Source organism: Oncorhynchus mykiss, chromosome 28 (assembly GCF_013265735.2).
Source record: "Oncorhynchus mykiss isolate Arlee chromosome 28, USDA_OmykA_1.1, whole genome shotgun sequence".
NCBI lineage: Eukaryota > Metazoa > Chordata > Actinopteri > Salmoniformes > Salmonidae > Oncorhynchus > Oncorhynchus mykiss.
Window position 1 is genome coordinate 40,100,993 of NC_048592.1, and position 27,713 is coordinate 40,128,705.

The following is a 27,713-nucleotide window of genomic DNA, read 5'->3' on the forward strand; positions in this document are numbered from 1 at the left end:
CTATTTAATTTAGAGAATAAATGTTTTTTTGACCATTCAAAATCTTTTAAATTTAGAGAATAAATGTTTTTTTGACCATTTAAAATCTATTTAATTTAGAGAATAAATGTTTTTTTGACCATTCAAAATCTATTTAATTTAAAAGACAGATATTTTTCAGACCATTAAAAAAAAAAAAACACGATGAGATTGAAGATTATTATTGTGTTACCATGGTTTTTTTGTGATGAAAGACACATCTCATTTGGGATTTAAATGATGAGAACATCAATAACCTGATGATACATCATGTCCCAAGCAGACTTCTAGGTTCCAACACACAACCAGACGGTAGTCAACTATATCAACAGGAGCCATCAGCGAATAGCAGGTAAATGTCACTGCAAACCAACAGTGAGGATCTGAAGTCATTCAAAAAAATGATACAGTGATTCAGTGGCTGCAAATATAACACTATAATCAATGAGGCTATTACTACTACAGCAGCCTACACTGACTACAGCAATTGGCGATGCAGAAACAACACTATGGATTTACACACGATCTATTGCCATAAATAAGAGACTGTGATAATTTATGAGAAATATAAATCATTCCCACAGCCTTCTTTACCTTGAGGTAGTCGTTTTCAGAACGTAGGTCTTCGATTTCCCGTATCAAATCCTCATCGGTTATCTCCTTGCTGCATTCCGGTTTTATAAATGGTGCGCTTGTTGATGATTTCTCCTGTTTACTCCCATCTCCTCCGTGACCGTGAGCACCTGCTCCTGGAGCCTGAGCCATGCCGCCTTTCCCCGCTGCTGCCACTACCGCACCCTCCGCGCTACCCTCCGCGGTGCGCAATGAAAGCCCACCACTACAAGCAGTAGCCCCTGCCGCGTCTGTTGCTGATGCTCCTGCCTGCAGAGGATAATCCGCTCCCACATGATCCCTGTCGCTGGACCCAGAGCCCCCCGACTCCCCGTCGCTGCTGGCGGCCGCGGTCAGGCGTTGTTCTTCGGATAGGGGCTCAGAGGGACAGTCGGAGAGATCGGAGTTGCTGTCCGTCTGACTGACCCTGCCGACAGGGATAGCACCGGTTGGGACGCGGATTGGTGAGGCATGGCTGAGTGGGCGGTGGTGAGACGCGGTCAGAGTGGCTATTTTACTCTTCTTGGCTTTGAGGGCGAGGTGTGGACTGCTGTCCGAAGTCGGTTTGCTGGCGGTGGTCGTTTTATGCTCCGGGGCTGCATGTTGGATGACCTTAACAGTCTTTTTCGTGCCTGTGGAGGACTTGGTGCTGTGACTTTTCACCGCGGCTGGTTTGTTATCCTTCGCTCCGGTTGGGGTGCGCCTGGTGATGCGGCTTTGATTGGATGACACGGGCACAGGAGAAGAGTGCTGATGCTTGGTCAGTTTGGGGGATTTTGGTACGATAACCGTTGGTTTGGGCGAGGAGCGGAAGGAGTGGACATCCTTCAGGAACGGCCTGGCCGGAGACGATGCTCGGTTTAACCGTTTCTTCTCCAACTGGTGGTTTGGCGGTTTGGTGGATTCGCTGATCCCAGAGCCACTGGAGCTCTCCATGTTACAACCCCCAGACGACACCGGTGGAGGAGGGGAGGAGGAGGAGGGTGCTGGAAGAATAAATGTTCAGTCCACAACACACAGGAAGAATACCCTTGACAGGCGACAGCAGAAACACGGTCCTGTCTCCCCGTGGTTCTTCTCATCACTCCCGGTTGGTGATGCTCACCCGGAACGGTCCTTTATTCCGGTTGTATTGCATTCCGTTGGTTAGATAGATTATCCTACATTCACCAGGTTGTCATTGTACTCCGCTCTATGATAGTAGCCAGGTGGCTCTCCGCTTTTTCTCCTTGAATGAAGGAATCGCGGCAATACACGGGATTATTGCACAAACCGATGCTAAACAGATGGCATCTGCGGTGTCGCTGGTTGTAAAGTGTAATGGTTTCAATTATTAATCCAGCCGTTTTCTTATTCCCTGATATGATTCCTTCATTCCTCCATCTCGTCCTCTCTCTCTCTCTGGGCCCCTGTCTGTCCGTGTGTCAGTGGCTCCCCAGTCCTTCGCCCTTTCTCATTCCTTCCGTCTGTCTGACAGGGAAAATCTGCAATCCCTGCCGTCTCGAGCCTGACGCCGGCCGTGCGGTGGTTCCTACCAGGGCGCATGCGCGTTATTTCTCACAAATACCGAAAACATGGCACCCAGGTCAGACGTGCCTTCGTGCGCATGCCCCAATATCGCACACTCAGTCACGCACGAGAGACAAGCACGAACGCACACCATTTAAGATGACGGATATCAAAAAGTGAGTCACTCATCCACTACCCAGTAGTAGTTCCTCTCCATACCCTGTTCAATTGTATTATAAAGATACCTATATTGTCCTACTACAAAACTTTTTAGAAAATGAGCAAGTGGTTGTTGTATGAAAGGGGAAATACTCAAGAGACGGTGCTGAAGCAGGTGCTGTGGGGTTTATAATGGTTTCTATGTAACCGAAATGCTGACGTCAACAAACGGAGTTTCAAATAGCAAACGGAGGCAGAAAACATATATTTAATTCACATAAATCCTTCACTTTCAAAGAAGAAAATACATTTTAGTAGTGTTTATATCCACTATCAAACAGCACTGTCCGGTGGTCTACTGTCATCCTCACTCAGTAGTTTTGGTAATACCGTTTTTAAACTCCTAACACCCCTTAGCCATGATATATAGGCCATATGCCACCAGGTCTTTATGCTTAAATCTCTATGGGACACTGCATTTTCCTGGTGTGGCAGCGTAGCCTAGTGGTTAGAGTGTTGGACTAGTAACCAAAAGGTTGTTAGATCGAATCCCCTGAGCTGACAAGGTAAAAATCTGTCTTTCTGCCGCTGAACAAGACAGTTAAACTCACTGTTCCCTGGCTGGCCGTCATTGTAAATAAATAATTTGTTCTCAACTGACTTGCCTGGTTAAATATAAAATGTCAACATAAAGGAGAGCAAAACCAATGGCAGGTGGTCTAACTGTGAAACAGCAGCATGCATCAACACATTGAACAACAGAGCAGTTTGGGTAATAAATATATATCTTTATTCGCACTTCATTAGTTAAAGAATGCAACAACAAAAAATGTTAGCAATACCAAAATCCACTTCAAAACATGACAACTGTTTTTTTTTATTTTCCAAATAACTCAAACTTGTTTTATATAAAAGCAGGGTTGAGGTGAATTGAAGTCGGTCCATTCAGGAAGTAAACTATAATTCGAAAAAAAAATACTTCTAAGTAAACTGAAATAAAACCAGACATTTATATGAAAACTTATTTTACAAAATTCAATTTTAAATTCATATAAATTTCCTTAATAAGTCACTGAGTTTAATACAAATGAACCCCAACTCTAATACACAGTACTGTCTTTCATCTTTAAAAAGATGGAATCTGCAGGGGGGGGGGGGGGGGGGGGACACATGGACACGGTCCTCCCCCAGCATCGTTGTTATGGGTTGATGAAGTAGTGTTGGTGAAGCAGTGTTGAGGATCACCAAGGGAAAATCAATAGCAGGACATCTACTGCTGTTCTAATCACATGTGCAATGATGTCAGAGGGGGGGGGGGGGGGGGGACGACGACAATGTTGGCTGTTTGCAATCACTTTGTTGTTGTAGTTGTGGTAATATCTCAAACAGACGTGTCAGTTTGAGTAGATTACAGCTTTAAAAGGATGTGTGTAACAGGTACCTGCCAAACGCGAGCCGCAAGGCCAACGCGAGCCGCAAGGCCAACGCGAGCCGTCAGGCCAACGCGAGCCGTCAGGCCAACGCGAGCCGTCAGGCCAACGCGAGCCGCAAGGCCAATCCCTCTCCTCTTCCGAACCCCCCCACCAGAGAGTATAGATAGACTTGTCTGTAGAACAGAGATGGTTATAGTAGGACACCAGAGAGTATAGATAGACTTGTCTGTAGAACAGAGATGGTTATAGTAGGACAACAGAGAGTATAGATAGACTTGTCTGTAGAACAGAGATGGTTATAGTAGGACAACAGAGAGTATAGATAGACTTGTCTGTAGAACAGAGATGGTTATAGTAGGACAACCAGAGATGGTCAATGCCATGTTTATTACTAATTGGGGGGGGGGGGGGGGTTAGTGTACATTTATTTAAATACTTGATCTCAATCAATCTATCGATCTTTTGATTGATTGATTTATACTTGATCGGACTCCTTCTCAATCTAACAATCTAAAACATGTAACCAGGAGTGGAATTGAAGGTGGGGAAAAAGGCGAGTCACAACCGTTGTATCACTGGGCATTCAGCTCAAAAATGCTGAGATTTTTTACATGTCAATTCCACCCCTGTATGTAACCCGTAACCCATAAGCACCAGAAACACTTCCAAGAACCACAAATAAATACCACAAAGAAAACAATAAACAATAGCAGGACAGCTCAAAGGGTTCAATTAGAGTTCATGTTATCATAGCCTAACAGTTAGCTGGTAACAGTTAGCTGGTAACAGTTAGCTGGTAACAGTTAGCTGGTGACAGTCCAGCTGGTGACAGTCCAGCTGGTGACAGTCCAGCTGGTGACAGTCCAGCTGGTGACAGTCCAGCTGGTGACAGTTAGCTGGTGACAGGAAGCTGGTGACAGGAAGCTGGTGACAGTTAGCTGGTGACAGTCCAGCTGGTGACAGGAAGCTGGTAACAGTCCAGCTGGTGACAGTCCAGCTGGTGACAGTCCAGCTGGTGACAGTCCAGCTGGTAACAGTCCAGCTGGTAACAGTCCAGCTGGTGACAGTCCAGCTGGTGACAGTCCAGCTGGTGACAGTCCAGCTGGTGACAGTCCAGCTGGTGACAGTTAGCTGGTGACAGTCCAGCTGGTGACAGTCCAGCTGGTAACAGTCCAGCTGGTGACAGTCAGCTGGTAACAGTTAGCTGGTAACAGTTAGCTGGTGACAGTCCAGCTGGTGACAGTCAGCTGGTAACAGTCCAGCTGGTGACAGTCCAGCTGGTGACAGTCCAGCTGGTGACAGTCAGCTGGTAACAGTCCAGCTGGTAACAGTCCAGCTGGTAACAGTCCAGCTGGTGACAGTCAAGTAAGGTCGGGCATTAGATTCTAAAAGATGTACTGGACTAGCCAATCAGCAATGACCAGTGCCTTGGGGGTTGGACCAGTGTAGCAGCTGAAGATGGGACCCTAATAATGATGGGATGTGAATTGCTTAATTAACTCAGGAACCACACTGGAAGCACCGGTTTTCAAACGTATCCTTTCTTTGGCAGTTACCTGTATCTTAACTATGCATTTTGACCTAAACTATTATGTGTATATTGATAGGACAATCTAGACAACAATCAATTTGAGAGGCAGCCTTTCTTGACTCAAAACCAATCCAACATTTCCATCACTGACATTTCACTAACGGTTGAAAGGTATAAACCTTCAATCTGAGGCCTTTCAAACAACCATTACTAAAGACAACTATTACTAAAGACAACTATTACCAAAGACAACTATTACCAAAGACAACTATTACTAAAGACAACTATTACTAAAGACAACTATTACTAAAGACAACTATTACCAAAGACAACTATTACCAAAGACAACTATTACCAAAGACAACTATTACCAAAGACAACTATTACCAAAGACAACTATTACCAAAGACAACTATTACTAAAGACAACTATTACTACTATTACTAAAGACAACTATTACTAAATACAACTATTACTACAGACAACTATTACTAAATACAACTATTACTAAAGACAACTATTACTACTATTACTAAAGACAACTATTACTAAATACAACTATTACTACAGACAACTATTACTAAATACAACTATTACTAAAGACAACTATTACTAAAGACAACTATTACTAAAGACAACTATTACTACTATTACTAAAGACAACTATTACTAAAGACAACTATTACTAAAGACAACTATTACTAAAGACAACTATTACTACTATTACTAAAGACAACTATTACTAAAGACAACTATTACTAAAGACAACTATTACTACTATTACTAAAGACAACTATTACTAAATACAACTATTACTAAAGTCACAATGACAAGAGTCCATCCTCCCCAGATAGCTGGTGTAACGGGTCCAAAAGCATTCCAAAACACATATCTTTAACTTCACAGAGATTTCTTGTTTTTGACCCTTTCAATCGTTTCTTGTTGGGGCTTGATCTACGTAGACCTACCATGTTGAATTTGAGAAGTAGTTCACCATTAAAATGATCTACACGAGCCAAATCGAGTCACTCAAAATCAATTCATCCCAATACTGAATGTTGCACCACCAAAAACTTTCCCCGACGACAAAATGAACATGTCGTCTTTACACTTTCATTTCTGTCTGTTCTACAATGCAACACAGAAAGTGTAACATATCTATGGAGGGACACGGATCACTTTTTTTTTAGTGGTATTTCAACTTAAGAGGAAGTGAAAAACATGAGGATAATTACATTACCATGACAATATTAGTACCAAAAATAAAGTGTACTTCAAAAGCAACATGTTTTTTTTGGAGTCTGTACAAAGAGAGAACCCTGTGACTGACTGTATGTAGACACCTCCCATCTTCATAGAGATTGACAGACTGAAATAGGGGACTAACCCAATTAGGGGGAAAAAGTTTTTTTTTTTTTGTTCTTGCAAAACGGTTTTGGTATAGTGTGCACTAATGAATGTGACCCCAGGAGTGGCACTGATAAGGGTTAACACTGAAAACAAGGTATTTGGGCATTATTAGTGATGCTATCTAGTTTAATACTGTATCCATCTTACCCTGCCTTGCCTCACTTCAGCATAGGACCTGAACTAGCTATCGTGGATTGTAGTGCAAAACACTACAATGAAAACAAACGGAACAGAAAACCAAGCCATTCATAATGAATGTGACCCCAGGAGTGGCACTGATAAGGGTTAACACTGAAAACAACCGGAACAGAAAACCAAGCCACTCATAATGAATGTGACCCCAGGAGTGGCACTGATAAGGGTTAACACTGAAAACAACCGGAACAGAAAACCAAGCCACTCATAATGAATGTGACCCCAGGAGTGGCACTGATAAGGGTTAACACTGAAAACAACCGGAACAGAAAACCAAGCCATTCATAATGAATGTAAGGCAACACAAAGTGCATTCTGGGAAAAAATTCAGACCGCTTCACTTTTTGTTACGTTAAAGCCTTACTCTAAAATCTACTCAAATGTTATTCAATGAAGCAAAAACAGGTTTAGATTTTTTTTCTTCAAATTCATAAAAAATATAAAACTGAAACAACAGAAGTATTCAGACCCTTTTACTCAGTAGTTTGTTGAAGCACCTTTGGCAGCGATTACAGCCTTGAGTCTTCTTGGGTATGACACTACAAGCTTGTCACACCTGTATTTGGGGAGTTTCTCTCATTCTTCTCTGCAGATCTTCTCAAGCCCTGTCAGGTTGGATGGGAGTGTCACTGCACAGCTATTTTCAGGTTTCTCCAGAGATGTTCGATTGGGTTTAAGTCCGGGCTCTGGCTGAGCCACTCAAGGACATTCAAAGACTTGTCCCGATGTTACTCCTGCGTTGTCTTGGCTGTGTGCTTAGGGTCGTTGTCCTGATCTAAGGTGAACCTTCGCCCACCCAGTCTGAGGTCTTGAGCAGGTTTTCATCAAGGATCTCTCTGTACTTTTCTCTGTTCATCTTTCCCTCGATCCTAACTAGTTGCCACCACGATGCTTCACCGTAGGCAAGGTGCCAGGTTTCCTCCAGACGTGATGCTTGGTTTCATCAGACCAGAGAATCTTGTTTCTCATGGTCAGAGTCCTTTAGGTGCCTTTTGGCAAACTCCAAGCGGGCTGTCATGTGCCTTTTTACTGAGGAGTGGCTTCTGTCTGGCCACTCTACCATAAAGGCCTGATTGATGGAGTGCTGCAGAGATGGTTGTCCTTCTGGAAGGTTCTCCCATCTCCACAGAGGAACTATGGACCTCCGTCAGAGTGACCATTCTTGGTCACCTACCTCCCTGACCAAGGCCCTTATCCCCCGATTGCTTAGTTTGGCCGGGCGGTCAGCTATAGGAAAAGTCTTGGTGGTTCCAAACTTCTTCCATTTAAGAATGGAGGCCACTGTGTTCTTGGGGACCTTCAATGGTACCCTTCCCCAGATCTGTGCCTCGACACAATCCCCTCTCTGAGCTCTACGGACAATTCCAACCTCATGGCTTGGTTTTTGCTCTGAAGTGCACTGTCAACTGTGAGACCTTATATAGACAGGTGTATGCCTTTCCAAATTGTGTCCAATCAATTGAATTTATCACAGCTGGACTCCAATCAAGTTGTAGAAACAGCTCAAGGACGATCAATGGAAACAGGATGCACCTGAGCTCAATGTTGAGTCTCATAGCAAAGGGTCTGAATATTTATGTCAATAAGGTATTTCTGTTTTTGCCATTATGGGGTATTGTGATGTCATTATGGGGTATTGTGATGTCATTATGGGGTATTGTGTGTAGATCGATGAGGACATTATTTTATTTAATCCATTTTAGAATAAGGCTGTAACTTTAACAAAATGTGGAAAAAGTTAAGGTGTCTGAATACTTTCCTAATGCACTGTTAATTAACACGATACAGGCGATTTGGCATTATTGTCCGTAAAAAAACAAACACACGTTGAAATTGTTGATACAGATGGTCCTGTCCAATACAAAATGCCGGTTTTCTGATTGAATATCCACGTCAGCCCCAAAATGACAACATATACAGTACCAGTCAAAAGTTTGGATAATATAATAATAGTGAAGACATCAAAACTATGAAATAACACATATGGAATCATGTAGTAACCCAAACATTTATATTTAAGATTCTTCAAAGTAGTCACCCTTTGCCTTGATGACAGCGTTACACCCTCTTGGCATTCTCTCAACCAGTTTCATGAGGTAGTCACCTGGAATGCATTTCAATTAACAGGTGTGCCTTGTTAAAAGTTCATTTGTAGAATTTCTTTCCTTTGTGTTTGAGACAATCAGTTGTGTTGTGACAAGGTAGGGGTGGTATACAGAAGATAGCCCTATCTGGTAAAAGACCAAGTCCATATTATGGCAAGAACATCTCAAATAAGCAAAGAGAAACGAGTCCATAATTACTTTAAGCCATGACAGTCAGTCAATCCGGAACATTTCAAGAACTTTGAAAGTTCCTTCAAGTGCAGTTGCAAAAACCATCAATTGCTATGATGAAACTGGCTCTCATGAGAACCACCACAGGAAAGGAAGACCCAGAGTTACCTCTGCTGCAGAGGATGCGTTCATTAGATTTACCAGCCTCAGAAATTGCAGCCCAAATAAATGTTTCAGAGAGTTCAAGTAACAGACGCATCTCAACATCAACTGTTCAGAGGAGACTGTGTGAATCAGGCCTTCCTGGTCTAATTGCTGCAAGGAAACCACTACTAAAGAACACCAATAAGAAGAGACTTGTGTGGGCCAATAAACAATGTCCTTTGGTCTGATGAGTCCAAATTCGAGATCTTTGGTTCTAACAGCTGTGTCTTTGTGAGACGCAGAGTAGGTGAACAGATGATGTCCGCATGTGTGGTTCCCACCATGAAGCATGGAGGAGGTGGTGTGATGGTGCTTTGCTGTTGACACTGTCAGGGATTTATTTAGAATTCAAGGCACACTGAACCAGCATGGCTACCACAGCATTCTGCAGCTATACGCCATCCCTTCTGGTTTGCGCTTAGTGGGACTACCATTTGTTTTTCAACAGGACAAGGACCTACAGGCTGTTTAAGGGCTATTTGACCAAGAAGGAGAGTGATTGAGTGCTGCATCAGATGATCTGGCCTCCACAATCACCCGACCTCAACCCAGTTGAGATGGTTTGGGACGAGTTGGACCGCAGAGCGAAGGAAAATAAGCCAACAAGTGCTCAGCATATGTGGGAACTCCTTCAAGACTGTTGGAAAAGCATTCCAGGTGAAGCTGGTTGAGAGAATGCCAAGAGTGTGCAAAGGGTGGCTACTTTTGAAGAATCTCAAATATATTTTGATTTGTTTAACACTTTTACTACATGATTCCATATGTGTTATTTCATAGTTTTGACATCTTCACAATTAGTCTACAATGTAGAAAATAGTTTTTTTTAAATAAAGAAAAACCCTTGAATGAGTAGATGTTCTAGAACCCTTGAATGAGTAGGTTTGTCCAACATTTTGACTGGTACTGTACATCTGATTCTACACTAACTACCGTGTCTACTTGTATTTTTGACCTAATTAGAGTTACTACGTGATAATTTAGCATTTAAAAAAAAAAACTGTCTATATTAAACTATGTACAAAAATACATTTCCGTCAAAATGTACCTAAATAAGTAATTGTGCAATATGACACGTGTCCCTGTTCCTTGTTGTACAGTAGAGATACAGAGTCCTTACAGTTACTAGGTCTACATAGGAGGAGGAACAAGGAGCTCCACTCCCTCAGTCACGTTTCTTTTCTCTAGTTGTCTCCATGTGAATGTGTGTGTGTGTGAATGTGTGTGTGTGTGTTTGCATCATGCAGTGGCTACCATAGGGTTCTCTCTCTCTCTCTCTAACTAGGATGCACCTGGCTGCAAGGCACAGCTAACCAAGCGGACCCCGGGATGAAGTAGTCTGGGGCAAGTGTGAGTACAGGTGTATACTGTGTGTGTGTGTGTACAGGTGTATACTGTGTGTGTGTACAGGTGTATACTGTATGTGTGTGTGTGTACAGGTGTGTGTACAGGTGTATACTGTACGTGTGTGTGTGTACAGGTGTATACTCTGTGTGTGTGTGTGTGTGTGTACAGGTGTGTGTGTGTGTGTGTACAGGTGTATACTGTACGTGTGTGTGTGTGTGTGTGTGTGTGTCTTAACAAGGTCTCTGTATTAGTTAGTGTGTGTGTGTGTGTCATATCATACAGCCCCAGAAGTAGAACTGGGAGGACGTCTATCAGAGCAGGTGTGTCTAAGCAGGAACACCTGAGCCTACGTCCCAAATGACAGCCTGTCCCCTAGAAAAACTGGTCAAAAGTGCACTATGAAGAGAATAGTGCAATTTGGGAGGCTTCCAGACTGCTGCTTGGTTCTGCTGCCCTCCGGTGGCCAGAAGGGTTCTGCTCTCCTCCGGTGGCCAGAAGGGTTCTGCTGCCCTCCGGTGGCCAGAAGGGTTCTGCTGCCCTCCGGTGGCCAGAAGGGGTAGGGTGTCTCAGCAGGGTGGATGGTGGAAGGGGTAGGGGGGTCTCAGCAGGGTAGATGGTGGAGGTGGAAGGGGGGTCTCAGCAGGGTGGATGGTGGAGGTGGAAGGAGTAGGGGGTCTCAGCAGGGTGGATGGTGGATGGTGTAGGGGGGTCTCAGCAGGGTGGATGGTGGAAGGAGTAGGGGGTCTCAGCAGGGTGGAGGCCCAGAAAGAAAAGAATAACATTTGATGGTCAGAGGGAAATGTTAATTGCAGTATCATGCCACATAATTATTTATTTATAGACTTATTATGTCTGTTTAAAAATGTTTTAGTTATCATTTTAAGATTGTGTATAGTGTTATGGAAGGAGTAGGGTGTCTCAGCAGGGTGGATGGTGGAAGGAGTAGGGGGTCTCAGCAGGGTGGATGTTGGAGGTGGAAGGAGTAGGGGGTCTCAGCAGGGTGGATGGTGGATGGTGTAGGGGGGTCTCAGCAGGGTGGATGGTGGAAGGAGTAGGGGGTCTCAGCAGGGTGGATGTTGGAGGTGGAAGGAGTAGGGTGTCTCAGCAGGGTGGATGTTGGAGGTGGAAGGGGTAGGGTGTCTCAGCAGGGTGGATGTTGGAGGTGGAAGGGGTAGGGGGTCTCAGCAGGGTGGATGGTGGATGGTGTAGGGGGGTCTCAGCAGGGTGGATGGTGGAAGGAGTAGGGGGTCTCAGCAGGGTGGATGTTGGAGGTGGAAGGAGTAGGGTGTCTCAGCAGGGTGGATGTTGGAGGTGGAAGGGGTAGGGGGTCTCAGCAGGGTGGATGGTGGATGGTGTAGGGGGGTCTCAGCAGGGTGGATGGTGGAAGGGGTAGGGGGATCTCAGCAGGGTGGAGGTGGATGGTGTAGGGTGGTCTCAGCAGGGTGGATGGTGGATGGTGTAGGGGGGTCTCAGCAGGGTGGATGGTGGATGGTGTAGGGGGGTCTCAGCAGGGTGGAGGTGGAAGGTGTAGGGTGGTCTCAGCAGGGTGGATGGTGGATGGTGTAGGGTGGTCTCAGCAGGGTGGATGGTGTAGGGTGGTCTCAGCAGGGTGGATGGTGGAAGGGGTAGGGGGGGTCTCAGCAGGGAAGATGGTGGAGGTGGAAGGGGTAGGGGGGGTCTCAGCAGGGTGGATGGTGGATGGTGTAGGGTGGTCTCAGCAGGGTGGATGGTGGATGGTGTAGGGTGGTCTCAGCAGGGTGGATGGTGGATGTTGTAGGGTGGTCTCAGCAGGGTGGATGGTGGATGGTGTAGGGTGGTCTCAGCAGGGTGGATGGTGGAGGTAGAAGGGGTAGGGGGGGTCTCAGCAGGGTGGAGGGAGGAGGTGGAAGGGGTAGGGTGTCTCAGCAGGGTGGAGGTGGAAGGGGTAGGGGGGTCTCAGCAGGGTGGAGGGAGGATGGTGGAAGGGGTAGGGTGTCTCAGCAGGGTGGAGGGAGGAGGTGGAAGGGGTAGGGTGTCTCAGCAGGGTGGATGGTGGAGGTGGAAGGGGTAGGGTGTCTCAGCAGGGTGGAGGGAGGAGGTGGAAGGGGTAGGGTGTCTCAGCAGGGTGGAGGGAGGAGGTGGAAGGGGTAGGGTGTCTCAGCAGGGTGGAGGGAGGATGGTAGAAGGGGTAGGGGGGTCTCAGCAGGGTGGAGGGAGGATGGTGGAAGGGGTAGGGGGGGTCTCAGCAGGGTGGAGGGAGGATGGTGGAGGTGGAAGGGGTAGGGGGGGTCTCAGCAGGGTGGAGGGAGGATGGTGGAAGGGGTAGGGGGGGTCTCAGCAGGGTGGAGGGAGGATGGTGGAGGTGGAAGGGGTAGGGGGGGTCTCAGCAGGGTGGAGGGAGGATGGTGGAAGGGGTAGGGGGGGTCTCAGCAGGGTGGAGGGAGGATGGTGGAGGTGGAAGGGGTAGGGGGGTCTCAGCAGGGTGGAGGGAGGATGGTGGAAGGGGTAGGGGGGGTCTCAGCAGGGTGGAGGGAGGATGGTGGAAGGGGTAGGGGGGTCTCAGCAGGGTGGAGGGAGGATGGTGGAAGGGGTAGGGGGGTCTCAGCAGGGTGGAGGGAGGATGGTGGAGGTGGAAGGGGTAGGGGGTCTCAGCAGGGAGGAGGGAGGATGGTAGAAGGGGTAGGGGGGTCTCAGCAGGGTGGAGGGAGGATGGTGGAAGGGGTAGGGGGGTCTCAGCAGGGTGGAGGGAGGCTGGTGGAGGTGGAAGGGGTAGGGGGGTCTCAGCAGGGTGGAGGGAGGATGGTGGAAGGGGTAGGGGGGGGTCTCAGCAGGGTGGAGGGAGGATGGTGGAAGGGGTAGGGGGGTCTCAGCAGGGTGGAGGGAGGATGGTGGAAGGGGTAGGGGGTCTCAGCAGGGTGGAGGGAGGCTGGTGGAGGTGGAAGGGGTAGGGGGGTCTCAGCAGGGTGGAGGGAGGATGGTAGAAGGGGTAGGGGGGTCTCAGCAGGGTGGAGGGAGGATGGTGGAAGGGGTAGGGGGGTCTCAGCAGGGTGGAGGGAGGCTGGTGGAGGTGGAAGGGGTAGGGGGGTCTCAGCAGGGTGGAGGGAGGATGGTAGAAGGGGTAGGGGGGTCTCAGCAGGGTGGAGGGAGGATGGTGGAAGGGGTAGGGGGGTCTCAGCAGGGTGGAGGGAGGCTGGTGGAAGGGGTAGGGGGGTCTCAGCAGGGTGGAGGGAGGATGGTGGAGGTAGAAGGGGGGTCTCAGCAGGGTGGAGGGAGGATGGTGGAGGTGGAAGGGGTAGGGGGGTCTCAGCAAGGTGGATGGTGGAGGTGGAAGGGGTAGGGGGGGTCTCAGCAGGGTGGAGGGAGGATGGTGGAGGTGGAAGGGGTAGGAGGGTCTCAGCAAGGTGGATGGTGGAGGTGGAAGGGGTAGGGGGGGTCTCAGCAGGGTGGAGGGAGGATGGTGGAGGTGGAAGGGGTAGGGGGGGTCTCAGCAGGGTGGAGGGAGGATGGTGGAAGGGGTAGGGGGGGTCTCAGCAGGGTGGAGGGAGGATGGTGGAGGTGGAAGGGGTAGGGGGAGTCTCAGCAGGGTGGAGGGAGGATGGTGGAAGGGGTAGGGAGGTCTCAGCAGGGTGGAGGGAGGATGGTGGAGGTGGAAGGGGTAGGGGGGTCTCAGCAGGGTGGAGGGAGGATGGTGGAAGGGGTAGGGGGGGTCTCAGCAGGGTGGAGGGAGGATGGTGGAAGGGGTAGGGGGGGTCTCAGCAGGGTGGAGGGAGGATGGTGGAAGGGGTAGGGGGGTCTCAGCAGGGTGGAGGGAGGATGGTGGAGGTGGAAGGGGGGTCTCAGCAACAGCGCATGCGTGGCGGGTTGAGCTCAGGAGGAACGTCTGGTTCAGGCTGCAGAGACAGGATACTGTTGGAAAGCTCCCTACTGGGAATCTCCAGAGGCATCTGATGAGACAGGAAGACAGAACACAGAACAGGAAGTTAACAGACAGTAGAAACAGAACGTCTTTATTACAGGCTACAGCTACATGTTATTACAGGCTACAGCTACATGTTATCACAGGCTACAGCTACATGGTATTACAGGCTACAGCTACATGGTATTACAGGCTACAGTAACACACAAGACAATATTGGGAATTCTAGGAAAACATTTTAGGAAATACTCCACAGGCATTTGGTGAGAAAGGAAGAAGACCGGAAGTAGACAGGAAGTAGACAGGAAGAAGACAGGAAGAAGACAGGAAGTAGACAGGAAGTAGACATGAGGAAGACAGGGAGTAGACAGGAAGTAGACCAGAAGTAGACCAGAAGTAGACCAGAAGTAGACCAGAAGTAGACAGGAATAAGACAGGAAGTAGACAGGAAGTAGACAGGAAGTAGACAGGAAGAAGAAGTAGTTAATAGGTACACACCTGATCACCAGATCACAAAGAATAGAAAATAGGGTTCAACGACATCCTTCCTTGTCTGAGTCAATGCTTAAAGCAGCAGTTGGTGTGGCAAACAAAAATGACTAATCACAATACTATAAAACACATTGTAGACTATTTTCACTTAATAATATACGTACAGTAACAGGAAACTATTGATTTCCTAACTAATACTGAAAAAAAAAAATCATGACATTGAAAATAATAAAATATATATTTTTAGTTATAGCAGAGACAACAAGAGCACAGTGATGTAACTACTCACCTTTGCTAGAATGTCGTCCACTAGTTTTAGAAAGCACTCCTCCACGTTAAAGTTATCCTTGGCACTAGCCTCGCAGAATCGCAACCCAGATATCCTGGAGACAAACTGCGGAGAGAAATGGAACTTCTGTAGTGTTGTTTCCCGGGGTATAAGGCAAGATTATAATTTACCCCTTTTTTTCTCCCCAATTTCGTGATATCAAATTGGTAGTTACAGTCTTGTCCCATCGCTGCATCTCCCTGTACGGACTCGGGAGAGGTCGAAGGTCGAGAGCCATGCGTCCTCCAAAACACGACCCTGCCAAGCCGCACTGCTTCTTGACACACTGCTCGATTAACCCGGAAGCCAGCCGCACCAATGTGTCGGAGGAAACACCGTCCAGCTGGCGACTATGTCGACTATGCGCCCGGCCCGCCACAAGTAGTCGCTAGGGCGCGATGGGACAAGGAAATCATGGCCGGCCAAACCCTCCCCTAACCCGGACGACGCTGGGCCAATTGTGCGCCGCCTCATCGGTCACGGTCAGCTGTGGACACAGCCTGGGATTGAACCCGGGTCTGTAGTGACGCCTCAAGCACTGCGACACAGTACCTTAGACCTCTGTGCCACTTGGGAGGCTCCTGACCAAATTTTAAAGCACTCAGAACTCTGGGTAATGTACAACTGAAGATTTTTCCTTAACTGTCAGATTTTTCAGTGGATCTTCAGAGGAATGTGAAGGAAGCAGTGACATTTACATTGTGCATTGATGAGGTGAGCAATTGTAACAGGAGCAACGTCTGTGTTTAATCTAGAGAAGGAATTAACCCTTTACACTCGTGGGAATTGGCCTATATGGATAGGGCTAAATTGAAACGTTTCTAACAGAACAACTATAAAAGCAATTGCATAACAATGGTAGCAATTGAAAGAGAACAGTTTGGAGATAGGGTTTGAGGGAGAGGACTAACTGGAGTCTCCAAGTCGACACACGACTCTCTTTCTGTGAGTCATTTCCAAGTCATTTCAAGTCCGTTTTAAGACTCAAGGACGTATCCTCCAACTATAAAAGGTGTTTTTTTTGTAGCTCTCCTAGCTGTGTCGTTGAGGAACTGAAGTCAAGGACATTTGTCATTTTGTTTTGTTTGGAACACAGCCCTGCATCCCCACCATCACACAACTACTGTTGCTGATTAACACAATCCTAAAAACGATCCATTATAAATCGCAATCTGGGTCAGGTGGGCTAGCTAAGTTATAAAATACAAAACTTACAGTGTTAGGCTTTCAAGACGCACTTCAGACAGATTGTAATTTTGGTGAGAATAGAACGGAGTGCATTCTGGTCCTCAACGTCTCCTCTTTCAGAACATATCGACTCCTCTTGACTTACAGCATTTCCCCTCACTCAGAAAACAACAAAAGTTACCCAATGAATGGGCGGGATGGGGTCGACTTCATGTCGTTTCGCGCAGTGCTCTAGTTCAAAACGTCTGTCAGTCAAAACCCATACAGAGCTGTGAAGCGGAGAGATGGAACTCTGACCTCATTGATACATTTCCTCCCTCTAATGATTTGAGGCGAGGATAACGTCGGTTATCTGATCCTAGATCAGTGTGTAACTCACCCTCTCGGCAGTCTGTTTAGTGACGATGCGGTCTGTCTCACAGTCCAGCTTGTTCCCCACTAGCAGCAGCTCTGCCTCCTCTGAAGCATACTGACCAATGAAAGAGGAGAGATTAGTGCACTAGTATGTCCTCTAAAAAGCATTCTGACAAGGAAGGAAGGAAGGCAGGACCAGGGTTGGGGGGGTACTGGAGGACCAGGGTTGGGGGGGGGGGGGGGGGGGGGGGAGTAGTACTGGAGGACCAGGGTCGGGGGGGAGAAGTACTGGAGGACCAGGGTCGGGGGGGGTACTAGAGGACCAGGGTGGGGGGGGTACTAGAGGACCAGGGTGGGGGGGGGGGTACTGGAGGACCAGGGTGGGGGGGGATACTGGAGGACCAGGGTTGGGGGGGGGGGGGGGGGGGGGGGGGGGTACTGGAGGACCAGGGTGGGGGGGGGGGATACTGGAGGACCAGGGTTGGGGGGGGATACTGGAGGACCAGGGTGGGGGGGGGGGGGGGGGTACCGGAGGACCAGGGTGTGTGGGGGGGGGGGGTACTGGAGGACCAGGGTGGGGGGGGTACTGGAGGACCAGGGTTGGGAAACACTGCTCTACTACATTGGGATTCTAAAACTCACTCTCTGAAAGCCCACCAAGCTATCAAAAGCTGTTCCAAGAGTTTTTAGTCTGACCTTGTCGATCATCTTCATCCACTTGGGAAGGTCGTCGAAGGTTTCCTGCTTGGTGATATCATAGACCAGTACTATCCCTTTGGCCCCACGGTAGTAGGCAGAGGTTATACTGTTGAACCTCTCCTGACCAGCTGTATCCCTGGAGGTACAGGACACGTCACATATCAGACTGGATCCATGAGTTAGAGACAGGACACGTCACATATCAGACTGGATCTATGAGTTCAGCAGCACCTCTCATTGTCTGATGTCATAGTCATGTTTTTTTTTTCAAGCCAAATGAAACTAGTTCAGACAGGACAACCCGTTCAGTAAGGGAGAGGAATGGTTAAAAAAAATAATCTCACTTAAAGGGAATGTTTCTGATTACGGGGGAGGGGAGAGTTTAAGGGAGGGGTAGAAGGAAGGAGAGGTTGATGCTTAGAGCTGTGTGGAGGGAGGGACCAAGGGACGAAAATCTCAAAGCTGGGTGAAAGGAGGCAGGGTGGAAAGGAGGGATGAAAGCGGACTGGATCCATAAGAGACAGGACACATCACATATCAGACTGGATCTATTAGAGACAGAACACATCACATATCAGACTGGATCCATGAGTTAGAGACAGGACACGTCACATATCAGACTGGATCTATTAGAGACAGAACGCATCACATATCAGACTGGATCTATTAGCTGGAGACAGGACACATCACATATCAGACTGGAACTTGAATTAGGAACACATTTATATATATATATATTTTTTTATATCGGCCAAATTGGTGTCCAAAAATACAGATTTCCAATTGTTATGAAAACTTGAAATCGTCTCTAATAAATCGGCCATTCCGATTAATCGGTCGACCTCTACTCTACAACAATGGTAGGCCTGATCACCAACAACTACGAGACAGCCTATAGGGAAGAGGTCAGAGACCTGGCCGTGTGGTGCCAGAATAACAACCTCTCCCTCAACGTGATCAAGACAAAGGAGAGGATTGTGGACTACAGGAAAAAGAGGACTGAGCACGCCCCCATTCTCATCGACGGGGCTGTAGTGCGGGCAGGTTGAGAGCTTCAAGTTCCTTGGTGTCCACATCACCAACAAACTAACATGATCCAAACACACCAAGAGAGTCGTGAAGAGGGCACGACAAAGCCTATTCCCCCTCAGGAGACTGAAAAGATTTGGCATGGGTCCTCAGATCTTCAAAAGGTTCTACAGCTGCACCATCGAGAGCATGGTTGCATCACTGCCTGGTAAGGCAACTTCTCGCCTTTTGACCGCAAGGCATTACAGAGGGTAGTGCGTACGGCCCAGAACATCACTGGGGCCAAGCTTCTTGCCATCCAGGACCTCTATACCAGGCGGTGTCAGAGGAAGGCCCTAAAAATTGTCAAGGACTCCAGCCACCCAAGTCACAGACTGTTCTTTCTGCTACCGCACGGCAAGCGGTACCGGAGCGCCAAAGTCTAGGTCCAAGAGGCTTCTAAACAGCTTCTACTCCCAAGCCATAAGACTCCTGAACACCTAATCAAATGACTACCCAGACTATTTGCAGTGCCCCTCCCCCTCTCGCACCGCTGCTACTCTCAGTTGTCATCTATGCATAGTCACTTTAGTAACTCTACCTACATGTACATACTACCTCAACTAACCAGTTCCCCTGCACATTGACTCTGTACCGGTACCCCCCTGTATATAGCCTCCACATTGACTCTGTACCGGTACCCCCTGTATATAGTCTCCACATTGACTCTGTACCGGTACCCCCTGTATATAGTCTCCACATTGACTCTGTACCAGTACCCCCTGTATATAGCCTCCACATTGACTCTGTACCGGTACCCCCCTGTATATAGCCTCCACATTGACTCTGTACCGGTACCACCTGTATATAGCCTCCACATTGACTCTGTACCAGTACCACCTGTATATAGCCACATTGACTCTGTACCAGTACCCCCTGTATATAGCCTCCACATTGACTCTGTACCGTAACACCCTGTATATAGTCTCCACATTGACTCTGTACCGGTACCCCCTGTATATAGCCTCCACATTGACTCTGTACCGGTACCCCCTGTATATAGCCTCCACATTGACTCTGTACCGGTACCCCCTGTATATAGCCTCCACATTGACTCTGTACCGGTACCCCCTGTATATAGCCTCCACATTGACTCTGTACCGGTACCCCCTGTATATAGCCTCCACATTGACTCTGTACCGGTACCCCCTGTATATAGTCTCCACATTGACTCTGTATCGTAACACCCTGTATATAGCCTCCACATTGACTCTGTACCGGTACCCCCCCGTATATAGCCTCCACATTGACTCTGTACCGGTACCCCCTGTATATAGCCTCCACATTGACTCTGTATCGTAACACCCTGTATATAGCCTCCACATTGACTCTGTACCGGTACCCCCTGTATATAGCCTCCACATTGACTCTGTACCGGTACCACCTGTATATAGCCTCCACATTGACTCTGTACCGGTACCCCCTGTATATAGCCTCCACATTGACTCTGTACCGTAACACCCTGTATATAACCTCCACATTGACTCTGTACCGGTACCCCCTGTATATAGCCTCCACATTGACTCTGTACCGGTACCCCCTGTATATAGCCTCCACATTGACTCTGTACCAGTACCCCCTGTATATAGCCTCCACATTGACTCTGTACTGGTATCCCCTGTATATAGCCTCCACATTGACTCTGTACTGGTACCCCCTGTATATAGCCTCCACATTGACTCTGTACTGGTACCCCCTGTATATAGCCTCCACATTGACTCTGTACCGGTACCCCCCTGTATATAGCCTCCACATTGACTCTGTACCGGTACCCCCTGTATATAGTCTCCACATTGACTCTGTACCAGTACCCCCTGTATATAGTCTCCACATTGACTCTGTACCGGTACCCCCTGTATATAGTCTCCACATTGACTCTGTACCAGTACCCCCTGTATATAGTCTCCACATTGACTCTGTACCGGTACCCCCCTGTATATAGCCTCCACATTGACTCTGTACCGGTACCCCCTGTATATAGCCTCCACATTGACTCTGTACCGGTACCACCTGTATATAGCCTCCACATTGACTCTGTACCGGTACCCCCTGTATATAGCCTCCACATTGACTCTGTACCGGTACCCCCCTGTATATAGCCTCCACATTGACTCTGTACCGGTACCACCTGTATATAGCCTCCACATTGACTCTGTACCGGTACCCCCCTGTATATAGCCTCCACATTGACTCTGTACCGGTACCCCCCTGTATATAGTCTCCACATTGACTCTGTACCGGTACCCCCCCCTGTATATAGTCTCGCTATTGTCATTTTACTGCTACTCTTTAATTACTTGTTACTTTTATTTCTTATTCTTATCCATATTGTTTTTAAACTGCATTGTTGGTTAGGGGCTCATAAGTCAGTATTTCACTGTATTCTGCACATGTGACTAATAAATCCAATTTGATTTCATTTGATTTGCTGTACCCTAGGTAGAGCAGGGTTACATGGAGGCTGACTGACAGTGGTGGAGCCCAGATCAATGGGTACAGTCCAGTACACTACTGTGCAGTAAGTCAGTCTGTGTGAGGTAGTGAGACAGAACAGTGAGACAGAGGAAATGCACCAGGAAGTTATTAAAGAGACTGACTGATGATGACTTCCTGTTTCCTGTTGACTCACCAGATCTGCAACCTGATCTTCTTCCCTCTCAGCTCCACCGTCTTGATCTTAAAATCTACTCCTGCAGGGAGAGGGAAGAGGGAGAGAGAAAGAGCCTGAAAAAAGTAGACATGTGCTCTACTGCAGTGCTCTACTACTCTAGTGTTCTACTCTAGTGCTCTGCCCTAGTGCTCTACTGCAGTGCTCTACTACTCTAGTGTTCTGCCCTAGTGCTCTACTGCTATAGTTTAGTGCTCTACTCTAGTGCTCTACTCTAGTGTTCTACTCTAGTGCTCTGCCCTAGTGCTCTACTCTAGTGCTCTACTCTAGTGTTCTACTCTAGTGCTCTGCCCTAGTGCTCTACTGCAGTGCTCTACTACTCTAGTGTTCAGCCCTAGTGCTCTGCCCTAGTGCTCTACTGCAGTGCTCTACTACTTTAGTGCTCTGCCCTAGTGCTCTACTGCAGTGCTCTACTACTCTAGTGTTCTACTCTAGTGCTCTGCCCTAGTGCTCTACTGCAGTGCTCTACTACTCTAGTGTTCTACTCTAGTGCTCTGCCCTAGTGCTCTACTACTCTAGTGCTCTGCCCTAGTGCTCTACTGCAGTGCTCTACTACTCTAGTGTTCTACTCTAGTGCTCTACTACTCTAGTGTTCTACTCTAGTGCTCTGCCCTAGTGCTCTACTGCAGTGCTCTACTACTCTAGTGTTCTACTCTAGTGCTCTGCCCTAGTGCTCTACTACTCTAGTGCTCTGCCCTAGTGCTCTACTGCAGTGCTCTACTACTCTAGTGTTCTACTCTAGTGCTCTGCCCTAGTGCTCTACTGCAGTGCTCTACTACTCTAGTGTTCTACTCTAGTGCTCTGCCCTAGTGCTCTACTGCAGTGCTCTACTACTCTAGTGTTCAGCCCTAGTGCTCTGCCCTAGTGCTCTACTGCAGTGCTCTACTACTTTAGTGCTCTGCCCTAGTGCTCTACTGCAGTGCTCTACTACTCTAGTGTTCTACTCTAGTGCTCTGCCCTAGTGCTCTACTGCAGTGCTCTACTACTCTAGTGTTCTACTCTAGTGCTCTGCCCTAGTGCTCTACTACTCTAGTGCTCTGCCCTAGTGCTCTACTGCAGTGCTCTACTACTCTAGTGTTCTACTCTAGTGCTCTACTACTCTAGTGTTCTACTCTAGTGCTCTGCCCTAGTGCTCTACTGCAGTGCTCTACTACTCTAGTGTTCTACTCTAGTGCTCTGCCCTAGTGCTCTACTCTAGTGCTCTACTCTAGTGTTCTACTCTAGTGCTCTGCCCTAGTGCTCTACTGCAGTGCTCTACTACTCTAGTGTTCAGCCCTAGTGCTCTGCCCTAGTGCTCTACTGCAGTGCTCTACTACTTTAGTGCTCTGCCCTAGTGCTCTACTGCAGTGCTCTACTACTCTAGTGTTCTACTCTAGTGCTCTGCCCTAGTGCTCTACTGCAGTGCTCTACTACTCTAGTGTTCTACTCTAGTGCTCTGCCCTAGTGCTCTACTACTCTAGTGCTCTGCCCTAGTGCTCTACTGCAGTGCTCTACTACTCTAGTGTTCTACTCTAGTGCTCTACTACTCTAGTGTTCTACTCTAGTGCTCTGCCCTAGTGCTCTACTGCAGTGCTCTACTACTCTAGTGTTCTACTCTAGTGCTCTGCCCTAGTGCTCTACTACTCTAGTGCTCTGCCCTAGTGCTCTACTGCAGTGCTCTACTACTCTAGTGTTCTACTCTAGTGCTCTGCCCTAGTGCTCTACTGCAGTGCTCTACTACTCTAGTGTTCTACTCTAGTGCTCTGCCCTAGTGCTCTACTGCAGTGCTCTACTACTCTAGTGTTCAGCCCTAGTGCTCTGCCCTAGTGCTCTACTGCAGTGCTCTACTACTTTAGTGCTCTGCCCTAGTGCTCTACTGCAGTGCTCTACTACTCTAGTGTTCTACTCTAGTGCTCTGCCCTAGTGCTCTACTGCAGTGCTCTACTACTCTAGTGTTCTACTCTAGTGCTCTGCCCTAGTGCTCTACTACTCTAGTGCTCTGCCCTAGTGCTCTACTGCAGTGCTCTACTACTCTAGTGTTCTACTCTAGTGCTCTACTACTCTAGTGTTCTACTCTAGTGCTCTGCCCTAGTGCTCTACTGCAGTGCTCTACTACTCTAGTGTTCTACTCTAGTGCTCTGCCCTAGTGCTCTACTACTCTAGTGCTCTGCCCTAGTGCTCTACTGCAGTGCTCTACTACTCTAGTGTTCTACTCTAGTGCTCTGCCCTAGTGCTCTACTGCAGTGCTCTACTACTCTAGTGTTCTACTCTAGTGCTCTGCCCTAGTGCTCTACTGCAGTGCTCTACTACTCTAGTGTTCTACTCTAGTGCTCTACTACTCTAGTGCTCTACTGCAGTGCTCTACTCTAGTGCTCTACTGCACTGCTCTACTCTAGTGTTCTACTGCACTGCTCTAGTGTTCTATTGCACTACTCTAGTGTTCTATTGCACTACTCTAGTGCTCTACTGCACTGCTCTACTCTAGTGCTCTACTGCACTGCTCTACTCTAGTGCTCTACTGCACTGCTCTACTCTAGTGCTCTACTGCACTGCTCTAGTGTTCTACTGCACTGCTCTAGTGTTCTACTGCACTGCTCTAGTGTTCTACTGCACTGCTCTAGTGTTCTACTGCACTGCTCTAGTGTTCTACTGCACTTCTCTAGTGCTCTACTGCACTGCTCTACTCTAGTGCTCTACTGCACTGCTCTACTCTAGTGCTCTACTCTAGTGTTCTACTCTAGTGCTCTACTCTAGTGCTCTACTCTAGTGCTCTACTCTAGTGCTCTACTCTAGTGCTCTACTCTAGTGCTCTACTCTAGTGCTCTACTCTAGTGCTCTACTCTAGTGCTCTGATACTGCCTGAGCAGAGTTGAGATGACTTTAAGGAATTTAAAATAATTACGTCATCAAATAAAAAACGAAGTAATATATACAACTAAATATTGTAGTATTTCATAGTAATTTCCTTTTCCCCCCCCAATTGGTGTCTACCCAATGTGGACCTGACAGAGACAATGGAATATTTTCAATGTTTTGGCAATTGAATGTTCACTATTTTTGGTTTTGGAATTAACTTTAAAAAGCTCTAAAATCATTGTAACATCATTTCAAAATGCACTTCATGTTTTTATTTATTTATTTATTAATTATCAAAATTAAATCCGTTTTTTTTTTTTTTACGAATCGAACCCAAACCAATCAGACCTTTAAATGCACTGACCTAACAACAACAATCTCTAGCAAAGAGAACAGTTCGTTCCCTCAGTCAGTAGTACCAAAGATTTGCATAACTAAACCCAGATACACCACAGCCTGTCTTTTCCAACGGGAACTATTGAGTCAAAGTGGGCAGAGCCAATCACGACATAGCGAGTTCCTATTGACGCGTTCTAGAGTTCATCTACATATTTCCGTCAGGGAACGCCTCCTGCGTGAAGTACGCATGCGTGGTAACTCAATTCGCTTTTGCAATGGGTAAAAGTCTACATAACTTAGTCCACTCTGTTCATAACAGTTTGTAGTTTTGGGTACCGAAAAATGTAATTGCGGACAAATGTTTCATCGATGATAAAATATGCAGAATTTCGGTAAGAATGAATCTCGATTCAAGCTTCTCCCACTGTCGGCCATATTTGGTAGTGAGTGGAAACGTCAAGCGGATGCTTCACATTTATACATCCGGTGACATATCTGTCTCATTGTTCTATCTGTGGTCGTACTGCTACATCTGCTGGACATGGCTCAAGTTACAGTAGTACTAGATGGCTGCTCTGTTGGACAGATTAGTGTCAACACATTCTCAAGGGTAATTCACCATATGGCAGTCTTTCCTTTTAGTTATTTACCAACTTCTGCTTTTCAGATAAGATTTTACTACAACTTTTGTCAACTACCATGGCCACACAGTAGAGAGCGGGTGGGTATACTTTGTGTTACGTTCAAAACAGGAATCTGTTCCAAAAACTTCATAAATAACAAGGTTGTTCAACAAACAACGCATACAAAAGTAGCATGATCAATTCAACTAGTTAACGAAATAGGCATCAACGTATCACCACGTAGTTTATTCTTAACGTTTGTCCATAGGATACCAGGAGTGAGGACAAACATTTTCCGGAATAAAACCTAGTGAGTGAAAAACTCCATGACATTAACCCACTCCTTACCCCTGGCATCTTATTCTGCAGTTAAACAACGTTTGTATGCGTTGTTTATTGAACAACCTTGTTATTTATGAAGTTTGTGTAACAAATTCCTGTTTTGAACGTAACAAATTATACCCACCCCACAGTAAGTAGCTGTTCAACGATAAAGGTTGGTTGCATTTCTCACTGACAAGTCATGCAACGCAAACATGACTAGACTTGGATCAAAACAACATAACTTGCTTTCAGATAGTTTGGCTAGTAAAGGACATTAGATGACCATTCCTTACCAACAGTTGATTTGCATGCTTCACAGAAAGTGTCGTCTGTAAATCGTTCCATTAGACTGGTTTTTCCCACGCCACGGGAGCCGATAATGATAATTTGAAGTTTGTAATCAGCGGGCCTCGGCGGCATCTTCCTGCGGCGCGACTGTGCCCCCAAAGCGGGGGAAGCATTCGCTGATCCCCCGCCACCGGCCATCCGCTTGATTTCATACCTCGAATCCATCAATAATTACACATTTGAACCCCTAGCTATATACGCTTTAAAATGGGAGAATATCACTTTTCTCTAGTCTTTTAAACGAGTTAGTTCAGGAAAGTTTTTCAACTTCCAAGTATGTTGTTTAGCTGCTGACTGTCAAGCGGATCCTGGGAGCATGTTCATTACGTCACCGCAGGCACCATAGAACCTCGCCAGTCTTCTTCTTCTTCGTTGGGATTTGGTTGGCAGGATCGCGTCCAACTTTCAGGTGGCTTACATCGCCACCTACTGTACTGGTGTGTGTGAGGCCATTCATGTCTTTTCTACATTATATTATTTTGATACAATAATACAACATTGGCCCTCTCTAAAAATCCACCACCCATTCCACTATTTAACCCTATAAAAACCCACCACCCATTCCACTATTTAACCCTATAAAAACCCACCACCCATTCCACTATTTAACCCTATAAAAACACACCAATATTCCACTCTTTAACCCTATAAAAACCCACCACCCATTGCACTATTTAACCCTATAAAAACCCACCACCCATTCCACTATTTAACCCTATAAAAACACACCAATATTCCACTATTTAACCCTATAAAAACCCACCACCCATTCCACTATTTAACCCTATAAAAACCCACCACCCATTCCACTATTTAACCCTATAAAAACCCACCATCCATTCCACTATTTAACCCTATAAAAACCCACCACCCATTCCACTATTTAACCCTATAAAAACCCACCACCCATTCCACTATTTAACCCTATAAAAACCCACCACCCATTCCACTATTTAACCCTATAAAAACCCACCACCCATTCCACTATTTAACCCTATAAAAACCCACCACCCATTCCACTATTTAACCCTATAAAAATCCACCACCCATTCCACTATTTAACCCTATAAAAACCCACCACCCATTCCACTCTTTAACCCTATAAAAACCCACCACCCATTCCACTATTTAACCCTATAAAAACCCACCACCCATTCCACTATTTAACCCTATAAAAACCCACCACCCATTCCACTATTTAACCCTATAAAAACCCACCACCCATTCCACTATTTAACCCTATAAAAACCCACCACCCATTCCACTATTTAACCCTATAAAAACCCACCACCCATTCCACTATTTAACCCTATAAAAACCCACCACCCATTCCACTATTTAAACCTATAAAAACCCACCACCCATTCCACTATTTAACCCTATAAAAACCCACCACCCATTCCACTATTTAATAACCTAATCTAATCTGACTCCAGACCAACGGTTTGAGGATGTATCACGACCCTGCAGCGCTGTTCTGGAGTAGGTACTTCTCAGCCGCTGCCACCACAACCTCCTATTTTCTGTGACTTTGATCCATTTCTGCAGTATAATTAACAACCATGGCTATAAATGCTCAAATTTAAATGAGAAAAAAAACAAACACTTTACTGAAGCACTTATTCTTCCCATCGCTCTCTGCCTACTCACAGGAATCCTCTCAGGATCCCATCACCCTGTACCCATCTTCCTCTACCACTCTCTTCACTGCTTCAGCATACAACACTTTCTGTACTACTGTAACCCTGGCAACCTCAATCTGCCTTTCTCTCATCGGACACCTCCGATCTAACAGCCCTATAATCACCCCCACAACTGAACACACACAACGTTCTCCACCGATACCACAACTGCTTTTGTC

General features: G+C 46.9%; 2 protein-coding genes across 3 annotated transcripts in view; both read right to left on the reverse strand.

Annotated features, from left to right (window-relative positions):
* LOC110508256 (microtubule cross-linking factor 1-like) overlaps positions 1 to 2,156 on the reverse strand; it is a 129,782-nt gene extending 127,626 nt beyond the window's left edge. For both annotated transcript variants that reach the window (XM_036966544.1, XM_036966545.1), the window contains exon 1: positions 613 to 2,156. In XM_036966544.1, the coding sequence (XP_036822439.1) occupies positions 613 to 1,566 (954 nt within the window). In that variant the 5' untranslated portion in view covers positions 1,567 to 2,156. The remainder of the gene's footprint in view (positions 1 to 612) is intronic.
* A 12,252-nt stretch (positions 2,157 to 14,408) lies between these two features.
* On the reverse strand, positions 14,409 to 26,209 carry LOC110509140 (ras-related protein Rab-12). Its single transcript, XM_036966923.1, has 6 exons — positions 25,798 to 26,209; positions 21,345 to 21,405; positions 17,645 to 17,783; positions 16,974 to 17,063; positions 15,368 to 15,472; positions 14,409 to 14,614 (listed from the first exon to the last, which is right to left on the reverse strand). Exons 1-6 carry the CDS (start codon positions 26,015 to 26,017, stop codon positions 14,507 to 14,509), a joined length of 723 nt encoding a protein of 240 aa, XP_036822818.1. The 5' UTR covers positions 26,018 to 26,209; the 3' UTR covers positions 14,409 to 14,506.
* Positions 26,210 to 27,713: the final 1,504 nt, after the last annotated feature.

What these genes read in the sequence shown, in the direction of transcription:
- LOC110509140 (XM_036966923.1), bottom strand. Translation starts at nt 26,017, where the DNA reads ATGGATTCGAGGTATGAAATCAAGCGGATGGCCGGTGGCGGGGGATCA. An exon ending in GGATGAAGATGATCGACAAG is followed by an intron (nt 17,064 to 17,644) that starts GTCAGACTAAAA and finishes TTCATTGGTCAG; the next exon opens with TATGCTTCAGAGGAGGCAGA. An exon ending in TGGACGACATTCTAGCAAAG is followed by an intron (nt 14,615 to 15,367) that starts GTGAGTAGTTAC and finishes CTGTCTCATCAG; the next exon opens with ATGCCTCTGGAGATTCCCAG.